The sequence below is a fragment of the Anneissia japonica genome, unplaced genomic scaffold (assembly GCF_011630105.1).
Source record: "Anneissia japonica isolate Jap-2015-1 unplaced genomic scaffold, ASM1163010v1 scaffold287598_len761594_cov195, whole genome shotgun sequence".
Lineage (NCBI taxonomy): Eukaryota > Metazoa > Echinodermata > Crinoidea > Comatulida > Comatulidae > Anneissia > Anneissia japonica.
The window spans coordinates 95,190-106,883 of NW_022705477.1; the positions used below are offsets into that span (position 1 = coordinate 95,190).

Genomic DNA, 11,694 nt, shown 5'->3' on the forward strand with positions numbered 1-11,694 from the left:
TTGAATATATATATATATATATATATATATATATATATAGGCCTATATATATATATATATATATATATATATATATATATATATTTGAAAGGAAATAAAACTTCAATATTAATAATAATTATTTAATATTATTAATATATATATATAACTATATATATATATACATATATATATATATATATTTGAAAGGAAATAAAACTTCAATAATATTAATACAAAATATGTTTTGAGCTTATGTAGTTATAGTCTAGTACGTCTGATAGTATATTCACCATTAAATTCATGGACTTTAGCTTGCCTTTACAGTATGACTATTCTGTTTTCTGACATAATCAACACAATCAACATTACGATTGTGAACAAAACCATAAATTAAAGTAACAGATGTTATATATTTTCTCGGACTGAGAACGTAGACATCTGTTTAGGCCCTATATTTCTTAATAGCTTTTCAATCATTTTGTACACTGTTGTTAGTCAATTAAGCAACACCTTGGTAACCAAAGTCTCAAGTTGATCCCAGTTATCTGGACTGCATGTCGTAACACTACGTTTACGTCATTTCAGTTTCAAGAGTCAAGGAAATAAATGACATTACACCATCAAGTTCAAAAACACACAAATGCTTAGGTGTGGTTTTGAAAGTTCTGAGAAGTTAAAAGAGGTCAAATCAAGGTCTATTTTAATCCACTTGATGAATATATGTGTGGGAAAATGTTGAGTGTTTCATGTTTTGTAAAACCTAACTGAGCGTAACTGCAATAATTATAAGATGATACAAAATAAGTTTAATACTACACGCATGACGACACATCGCATAAACGATAATCGTAGACCATTAACTTCATGAAGTCGGAAACAGAAAAAGCACCAAACCAATATGTATAGGATGCATAAATATAGAATAGAAAAGGTTTTAAATTCAGTACTTAGCCTACATTGCCAGGCATGCATTCCATAGTCTGTCTAATTCCAGTGTATAACTTAGTGTTCGTTTTATTCCATTTTTTTTATGTGTTCAGAGTGCATAGTGCATGTCATTCATCTAGTATTTTTTCGAGTTGCAAAATAAAGAAGCTACATAAACGAGTTTAAAATGGGTTATCCTTGTTGGAGGATTATCAATTGAATATAATATTGATTATTAATCGATCGATTCAGTATTTTAGAATTTACCACTCCCGTGTGAAGTAGTTGAAGTCTTAAAAAATATATTGGGTTACGGTACTTTGTCATCTAAATGCCATACAATACGATATTGAATGATTATCATTAGTAAAGTTTTCCAGTCAGTGAAGTCTATAGTAATAGCAAGTTATATAGATTAAATTATTTAGATAGATGTCAAGATATATAGAAATTACGATTTCAATACTTTGATATCAGTGGCAGATTTGGGGAAGCGGTGAGGTGAAGAGGGTGCCTATTCTGAAAAAAAAAAATCAAATTGGCTTTGAAGTTCAGGTTAGGCTTTCTGGCCAAGATAGCAAGGCCTTGGTCGAAACATGATGCAGACATGTCTACTATTTTTAATGTCAAAATTCCGTTTTCTCACGTGTAAACAGTCACACAGAATAATTATTTACAATAACAATGATGGTAAGGGAAAGCGTGGCACCCACCCCCACCACCACCTTTAATATTCTAGATCACTGGATATGTTTGCTTGAAACGGTTTATTTGCTGATTGTAGACGAACAATTGTGTCTTTATTCAATATAATTAATTTATCGGTACTAAGCCTGTGTTTTATATACAAATTTGATATACATAATTTCGAGGTAATTCTGATCAAGTGACAATTTAAATTACTTGTTTTACATTTGGTATATTTTGTCAACGACTAAGACTTAACTGCTCCTCCATAGGGCATACTCATTTCATTATAATTAGCTTGGCGCAAGAATAAGTAACGTATTAGTACTTTCGAAGTGATTTTTTATGAAGATACTTTAAGAAATTACAAATTTTTCATTTAACAAAATCGAAGGTCAACTTAACGTTAATAAAATTGATTCATATATTGTTAAAGGTGTTGTGCACTTATGTAGCATAATTCCTAATCGAGTTATTACAACAGTCCTCAAAACAGAAAATGGAATTAGAACATACGTCAATACTTTTATGATTTAGGCGCTTTTCTGCATGCAAAAGATATTCAAATAAAATACTATTATTGCGATAGAACACCGTCATCGGGATCTTATTTTTGCCACCATGGGTGTATGCATTTGTTTCTGTGTTTCACACAGCCAGGATTTACGCTGTCGCAATTAGTCACGTGACGTGATTTTATTGTGTTAAATAAAAAATTCATAAATAAAAGATCAACCAGTACACACCTACTACATCCTACTAAATGTTTGTAATGACTGTTAATCTGCATAAAGATTGGAGGGATAATTTTATGAGAAAAAGTAAAATGTTACGCTTCATAACAAAATGATCGTGTTGCATATCGCGTCAAATTCATATAGGCCTATACATTACTTTTAGGAAATTAATTTTCATTATTATTGTTCATTGTTTTATATTTTAGTGTCCTGCGCAGTATGTTTATTAGGTCAAAACATGATTTTAAACATTTAAATAATAAAATAGACAATAAGTCATTTCATTTCTTATATTTACTTCCAGTTTTAAATTTTGTGGAAGCCGGTGTTTGCGCAGAGGAAACGGTTTGATTTGGGGTTTCAATCCCTCGCTGTGCATTTCGCTTGTGTAATTGAGCAGGGCACTTTATCTTCGGTGCTCCTCTCCACCCAGGAGTATAAATGGGTACATGAGGAGGTTCGAGTGCAAGATGCACTGATATATTTTCATTTTCATTATATTTCAAACTATGGAATTTCCCCCATAGACATCGTTCCAATTACAGGGGTAATAATGTGGAAAAGCGCTCTGAGACTTATATGTAAGAGCGCTATATAAAAACGTACATATTATTATATATTGTTATTATTATTATTGTTATTATTATTATTATTATTATTATTATTATTATTACTACTACTATACTTATTATTGTTATTATTATTATTATTATTATTATTATTATCATTAATATTATTATTATTATCGGAGGACCATCAGACATACACATACCATACATTAATGGTCACTCACCTTATGTTGTTGAATTTTAATTGATAATATTGAGGTTTTTGTTATTTAATATTGGCCTAAATTGTGTCTAGAAGTTTCGTTGAGACACAGACGTGTATATGGGCCTACTCCCTTCTACGTGACGTCACAATAAATTTCACAGTCGCTTATATAGACACATATTGTTCTGTTACACGCACGTACACAGAATCTCAGACATCAGATTTAATCATTATCTGTCATTAAATTATAATACTGCTAGTCCTTGAATTATACCGGTTTACAATATTCCGTTGTATTTTCCTTAATATTAGACATAATTCGATAAATTTACACTTGGATATGCGCTATTAAAGAAGTGATTTTATTATTATTTTTCTGAATTTCATAAATTTAATAATTTCAGAGTAGACGACGTGACAGTGTTGGTTTTGAAGTGAATTATAGTACAATGTAAAGTTAACAGTGTCATGATGTATTTTATTGAAATTATGCAGACTGTATTTAAGCCTTTGGATTTTCATCCACCAGCGAGTGATCAACTCGCCAATTACAAGACGAACATGATGCTCTCTATAAAGTATCATTATGATTAGAGCGAAGTGGAGTGGAGAAAAATATTCTGATTTCAAAATCATTTGAATCCATGACCTATAAAAATAAAAGGCAAGCATTCTAACTTATGCTAGCTCCACTTCATGATAGTAATATCGCAGATGGGCTATCACGTCGAGTTAGCGCAACGTAGGGCTTTAAAGTGGGAACCAAGTTCAATACCTGCCAATGCCGAATTTGCTTGTGTTTGTGGGTAAGCACTTCGATATAATTACCACGTCCTTCGGATAGTAACGTTAAGCCGTTGGTTCCATGTGCAAATTAGCAAATGCGCACAAACAATTACTGACTATGGTAGGCGCTGCACTACGATCGCCGTGGGTCCCTAGAACGACTTTGGTGGTGAAGATTTAAAAACTCATAAAATGGTATTATTTGGAAGATTACTTTTGCATTTGGCTCCATTTATCCAGCTAGACGCAGTATACAGGACCAAAAAAAAATTAGGAATTACGACCATGAAACAGGGAGTCGTCTTATACACCAGACATACAAATATCAACCAAAAATCTTCTAAAACTCGGGGGTCGTCCTATACACGGGTCACCTTATAGGACCTACGCGAGTGTATACGGCTGTCTCTTATACACATCTAGATGTGTATAAGAGACAGATATATATTTATTGTATTACAATAATCATCATGGTAAGTATCTTGATGCGATTTTATTACTTCTTTAAGTCATAGTACATGTGTTATATTATTACCGTACTATTATTATTATTATTATTAGTATTATTAAGCCTATAATTAGATAGGCCTGTTGCTATTTCTACTATCATTTTTCTATATTAAGCATCCTTATAATGAATATAATAAGTAATTATAGTCTTGTTTTTTTTGTTACTGATTTGCAGAATGACGCAGGTACTTCAACACTTTCAAGTAAGATATGATTCAGATAATTTGTATGCACTTTATTCGAATAAACGCCCCGATTTTAATAAACGTCCTGGCTTGAATAAATTCCCCCTCCAGAGCCTCATTTGGAATAAACGTCTCCCTCGAGTAATCGCCCCGGGGGGGTTTATTTTATCATCGAACGAACGCCATCCCCGCCCCCCTCAACTAACAAATCTAATGGAAGCAACGTCTTTCTCAACACATTCTATTCATAATCTACTCTAGCAGAATTCCATTTTCTCTAATTTGGTTTGAATCAATAAGTCTTATAATCATGCAATAACACACTTTGACGGTAATTATGTATTGAAGCTCCACATTTACAGTGAAATTAAGGGGCGATTATTTGAGTAAATACCTATCCATTTTTACACCAAAATAAATAGATAAAGTAAACGCTTCCCTTGAATAAACGTCACCTCAAAAATCCTTCTTAACAATAAACGCCCCAGGGCGTTTATTCGAATAAATACGGTAATTTTCTTATAAAATTTCTTGTAATTTATTTCTATAAATTTACATGCTGTACAATTATCTAATTAACAGAAATCGTTATTCGTTCATTAAATATATATATTGGAAAATGAGTGGCTGACTAAATTGTTTGCAAACTCTCCATCAGGACTAATAATTTTGACAATTAAATATACTGTATTATTTTTCTGCACCAACTACTTACATAAAGATGAAAAATATAACTTTAGAAAAATTAAATATATAGATATAAAAATTTAAATAAAAAATAAAATAAATAAATAAAAAGCTAAAATTTAGACCAAAAATTTTTGTTTTGGAAACTTGAAAATAATGTTATTGAAATCTCAATTACAGAATTTAAAGTTGAAGATTCGTTATTGCGAATACCGGATTACCATAACAACCTACACTCAAGAGCGTGGAGTGTTCATCCGCGACCAATAGGAAAACGGACACTTGTTCTTTACGATCAGGTAGGCACACAATAATTATGAATACAAAAAAGTAGCACTGCAATATACTTTTTTTAATGACAATTGTTTAAATTGTTATATACTCTTATTACACTGGAGAACCTATTACTGTTTACACACATAGGATGGCCCAGTTATGTTTTATAAGTTATGTTTTGACGAAGTTTGAAGTCTCGACTCAGAAAATAAAAGGCAGACACCTAAAACTTAAAACTTCCTCCATGGTCATACGGAGTATTTACATTTCTCTATTTCAAATGTGAAGTTAAATTTATTCTCATAGGCACAAGGTCTATATTTGATGTTTGTGTAGTCATACCAACTTCAATTTTATAACCTACCACTGCCTCTAATTAGTGGTGAAACTGTCGCCCGGTGGACACTAACCCGGTATTTGTGTATTTCGGTCTTGGGAATCGAAATTATGTTAAATGTTCAATTTTTCGAACGTGTAATTTTATATTTAAGCGTATACATGACACATAGTAACACATCATAGTTATTATATTTACTTATTTCTTTGATAGCATGACCTTATTTCTTATTTTTACTTGTATATGATTAATATTTTTACAGCGAAGCACACATGAAACTTCTGATTTTGGAGGTAGGATGCTTATTTTTTCGCTAACTAAATCTTTGAAGGCAAATCTTTAACAAGGTATACGATTTAATTAGCGTATACACAATCGCTCAGCCATCTGATGACGTAATATGCCGTACGTTCAATAAATTGGTCGGTTTCACGTCCTGAAACACAGCGTTAGAAAAGTTGTTTGCATAATTACGTAGGCGCATTTCAAAGTAGGCGGAGCCAATTCCGTTATGATGTAATTGGGGGCGCACAAAATGTAACGCTCATTCTAAACTGCCGTGAACGTAGACGTGATTTTTTAAATATAAATTTTAACTCCTGATCCCCAATTAACTTTTAGGGGAGGAGAAGAAGCAGCAGCCAGGGACTTCAGTATCTTTCGGAAGGAAAAGCGTGGGAACGACATTAAATTTCTTACATCCTTCTCACACTGGTGGGGTAAGTATGTTCAATTGATGTTCACCATTTGAATATTGCTTTGTAATAGAATATGGAAGGTAAAATTAAGTTCTAAATAGTTAATTTTATTTTGAGACATAAAGTCCTGGGACCCCAAAATCAACAAAGTCACACCAATAATATATCTCAGTGTTTTATGTTCTCTGTGATTGTTGTGTTTCTATGCTGTTTTCGATTATTGTAAATGTGAGGCAATTTGTTAAAAGCGTCATTTAAATTAAACAAATAATCAATCTGTATCCCAATTTGCATTTATACTTCAAAAGATTGAATGCGTTTGAATACGATGTATGTTTCCTTGCTTTCCTTAAATATATACTATAATTGATTACCGACTACTTTAAATGTCTATGCAAATACAAGTAATACATATTAACAAATATACTGTAAATGTTATGTTTAATAAAACATATCGGGTATATAAAACAAATACTTTAAATCAGTAAGTAATGAAAATGCAGCATATTGACTACGACAATATTATTAACACAAGCTTGCGTGTAAACTGGTACACTTCATTTGGTAAAAAAATTTTAATCAGATTTCAAATATGCATGCGACAATATTCATTGACATTTTAAAGATAAGCCTAAATACGGTTTTTCTCTTTCTTAGGCTTCCACATCAGATGGAGCTTTACAATTTACAGGTAAGCTAGTGAACTATGTAATAATATGCGTATACAACCAAAAGGTCTGAAATAGGAAAGTCGAAAGAAACTCGAGCGAGTGAGCGTGGATTAATATTTAAAACTCGATATATTCATCATAAGGAATGGCGCTTTAGCAATAATATATCTTTAAATAATTTCCATTGTAATTATCAATAATTTATTATACTTGTAAAGAATTAACTATCATTAAGCAAACAAGTCAAACGCTTAATTGCTCTGTCAACCTCAATGCCATGGGTTTCTATATAGCGCCTAGTGCCAACAATGCGTCTATGCACTTAATAAACTTTCGTACAACACGAATGTATCTTCACTATTTTCCATGTTGTAAACATTCAGTCTTTCTACTAGGAAGTAACTTCTTTAAACTCTATGGTCGTACTGTATTTCTCTTAGAATTAGGACAACCAAATGAAAGTGACGACACTGAAACATCAGATAATTCGGAGCGACATAGTATTCTTCGACAAGGTAATACGTGGTTTGATGAAGCTAGAAAACAGGGACTAGTTCTGAAACCTAACAAGGGATCATCCGATAACATTTCAAATTTACGTCAGACTGCTGGAAGTACTAAACGCGTTTGGACAGCATATAGAAGGCCTCCATCTTGGACACGAGGATTGAATACGGGTGAGATGAACAATAATACGCTTTAAAAAACAGCGTGGCACACATGGCAACATGAAATCAAGTGCCCAGTAGGCCTACCTTAGCTTAATCCTAAACACGTCAGGATCCTAAGCACAATAAGCTCTGCCTAAACATGTTTAGATTCTACGTGCCACCAAATGCGGGACAAAATCGCTACGCGCGGAACATTGTGTTTAATAGCTTTATGGTTTAAATCCTCCACGCTTTTAAAGGTGTATGGGCAGCCATTTTGGCCAAAATAGACAACACACAACGATATACGAAACAAATGGCTGCCCATAGAATAAAACAGCAGGTTATTGATATTTAATAGTTACCAAGTAACGAATTAAACGCACATTATTCTCATATCTTGGGTTATGTAATTGTTCGTCATTGATATTTATCAGTAAATAGTTCAGTCAGAAAGATCCACAAACGCAGCTGACGCATTTTAAACACATTGATGCAAACGGGACGCAAACACATACGAGCGTCCTCTTTCGCGAAACAGTTTAGTTGCGTCAAAGTCTGCGTATATCAGGCCTCATTAGGCAACATTTAAATAATGTAAAACCATGCAATAGCCATTGCTGCCATTTAACTTCAGATTTTACAATACAATCAGGTCTATGGTTTGTATTTCAGGGAAGAAAGTAGAAAAACAAAAACAAGTTGGAACTCGTATGAAAGTATCTGGTAATATTGTTCGGCATATAATCTATTGTAAACCGCTTTCATTCAATCAATCAATCAACCAATCAATCGATTGAACGATCGATCTATCAATTAATCAATCAATCAATTAATCAATCTGTCAGTCAGTCAATCAATCAATCAATCAATCAATCAATCCATCAATATCAATAAACTCAATCAGTCAATCAACCAGACAATAAAAAACAAATTAATAAGTAATCAATCAATCAATCAATATATATATATATATATATATATATATATATATAAACTTGGGATAAACGTTTACAACTGTTCAAAAAATTCAAATCAGCTTCTGCCTTGCATGATTTTTGAGTAGCTTTTCTTAATATTATTATTATTTTATTATGGTATTATTATTATTCCAAGTAGACATTCATAAGTGAGAAATTAATATTTATTTATTTATTGAAAATATTTTGAGAGAGTGACTCTAACAGCAATTCTGACTTGAAGAGACCCTCTTTAAAGTTCAAAATACAGTTATAAAATTACTGTAATTTTGCAAAATGGTAAATCACACTTAACAACACGCTACCGTGAACATTGTTATTGATGGCTTACGACTTAGCAAAATGTTTATTAGGCTAACCTGTATAACTTACCATCTTACATCAGTATGGCAATCATTTGTTTCAGATATGTTGGTGAAACTCCAAAAACTCGGTGTGCTCGCTTGGCGATAATCTACAATGATTTGTCGTTATCCCTAAAACATCTGCTGTATGGAAATATGTTCGTTCAGTGATACTGTGAAAACCTTTAAAGGACATAAAGGTTATAAAACATTCCAATAGCCACTAACATTGACGAAGTTTATGGGATATGTAGCCGGGGAACAATTCAATAGTACAGTGTAGATAAAAGTATATGATTGCCATGAAAATTGTGGGTTTAATACAAATAACATTCAGGCCTTACCTTGTTTTTACATTTCACCAAAATGCCAATATAGATCAAACTGACTATCGTGTCGATAAATGTACTGCTAAGCATGGACTTATATAACTCCATGTGCTAAGTAAGTAAATAATTATAGTTGATCTCAATTTTTACATTTTTAGACGCCCTATATCTGGATTTAGTAATTATCTATGAAATAATAATATGAAGAACTGATATTTTTTTACGATTCTAAAATTAGTGCTAGTATGATTTGGTATGACGCCCTCATGCCGAAATAGAGTTAAGATGTATATTTTGGGTATCAATTGTAGGCATATGATTGTTACTTGACATACGAATGTATGCTTATTATACCTAGGCCTATAGCATAATAGTATAATACTGTACTGTCAATATTTTTTACAGAATATTTGTAACCTTTTAATCTCATAAACCAGTTGAAATTATTTGGAAATATTGTTTCGCATTTGCGTTCGGCGTTTGAATAGTGAACTTAAGTTAAGTACATTAAAAAAATAGTCTGCAAGGTATAGGCTAGTGTATTTATTACCAGACACCAATATCGTAGAGATTTAGCCTATTACCTGAATTGAAGACTTTTCGGCGGACGGCGTAAACGTTAACTTAAGACCATTTCGATTGCTCCACCTATTTTGTGAAATTTGCAAATGCACATGCATAATTTATTTTTAAAACGACAACGTCAGATTTTGAAAATACTTTACTTCTTAAACAATAATTTGCGGAGATCTTCCGCTGAAAAGTCTTCAATTTGACAAACGTAAGCGTGTCTATGCGCCATCAACGTGGCTTTAATGCATGTATGCTCGATCAATATGTTATGACATTTTTGAATAAGTTTTCACGTACTATATATCCGAAAATAACGGGGAAAAAAACATTTTTAATTATAGTCGCCTGACGCTCATAATGTACTTAATCAGTAAGGACTAGGCCTACTGGTGAAATTGCAGTGATGATAAGTGAAAAATAAATAAACTTACTGAATAGTTACTGATTTGCAAAATGTTATTATTGGTATGTACGCGTGTGTGGACGCATAGGATTTTTGCGCGGTACACATAATAAGGTTTGAACTTTATGGGTGTGGTCGTCGTGGTATGAACCGTATAGAGTACTACAGTGTTACGTCACGATACCACGTGATGCTACTCCGTTGCTATCGCCGACCCATTTTCTTCACTGAAAAACCATTGATCCCAATTTCTAACGTAATTATTAGGATGTTGTGTCTTAGTTTTTCTTTGTAAATTTTAATTGATGATTAAATGTGTGTTCGATTACTAATATAATGCGAGCTTTTGTGTTTTTAGTACATTCTGGTGGTAAATTATTAGGTTTTAAAATGCCTATTCCAGAAAGTCTATTCTAAACCATTAAGATTATGAAGTCATTCAGACGTAATGAACGGTAACGAACGTCTGGTTGACAACAAAGAGCACTACTTGGTGTTGTGAAAACACGACTGTTGTACTCGATAACGTTGAGGGGTGTCGTGTCATATGGTGTGTCATGGGGTTGGGGAAAACGGTGTGGCTCGTAGGCTAATAACTACCCGAAGCTTAACCATGTTTTTGTACAAAAACACGTGACATGCCTAAATATGGTCAAATATATAGGCACATCATGGCTATATCTAGGCATACAAACGGGTTTTTTTGTCAAATAAAATTTGATAATCTGGGCAGAGCTTTTTACACTGTATAAGAGCGATGCAATTTCCTTTGGAAGAATAAATATTAATTTGACATTGACTTTCACTTTGAGGATAATGACTTAGCCTATCTGCCAGATATAAATGCGACCTGTCATAAAAGCAAAAAATATATCCATCTTGTAATTTAAACTTTCTTTTTAGTAAATGCAGATGTTGACAGCATTAATTATAGCATGTATCCTTTGTCGTGTGGGAGAGCTTCTGCCTTATAATCTGAGATTCATCAGTTAAATTTCGTTTAGGTATGTTGTAGCGGTGCCCTTTGTAGCACAGGACAATCGATCGTTTACTTACGGACCCGAAAAATAGACTTGAACATTTCAAACGATGACAGATTAACCCTTAAAGAGCAAATTAATTATAAACACCTGCATTAATGATATGACCAGGTAACGC

At 32.6% G+C, this 11,694-nt stretch overlaps 1 protein-coding gene across 1 annotated transcript; it reads left to right on the top strand.

Annotated features, from left to right (window-relative positions):
• Positions 1-3,821: 3,821 nt before the first annotated feature.
• Positions 3,822-10,574, top strand: LOC117105569. The gene is made up of 9 exons (XM_033246748.1): positions 3,822-3,905; positions 4,579-4,606; positions 5,456-5,574; positions 6,151-6,181; positions 6,510-6,607; positions 7,244-7,277; positions 7,698-7,934; positions 8,583-8,633; positions 9,294-10,574. The coding sequence occupies exons 1-9, from the start codon at positions 3,822-3,824 to the stop codon at positions 9,338-9,340; spliced, it is 729 nt and encodes a 242-aa protein (XP_033102639.1). The 3' UTR covers positions 9,341-10,574.
• Positions 10,575-11,694: the final 1,120 nt, after the last annotated feature.

Excerpts from the sequence above, each read along its gene's own strand:
- LOC117105569 (XM_033246748.1), top strand. The coding sequence starts at position 3,822 with ATGGGCTATCACGTCGAGTTAGCGCAACGTAGGGCTTTAAAGTGGGAA. Across the intron at positions 7,935-8,582 it reads GACACGAGGATTGAATACGG|GGAAGAAAGTAGAAAAACAA; the intron begins GTGAGATGAACA and ends TTTGTATTTCAG. Across the intron at positions 8,634-9,293 it reads AACTCGTATGAAAGTATCTG|ATATGTTGGTGAAACTCCAA; the intron begins GTAATATTGTTC and ends CATTTGTTTCAG.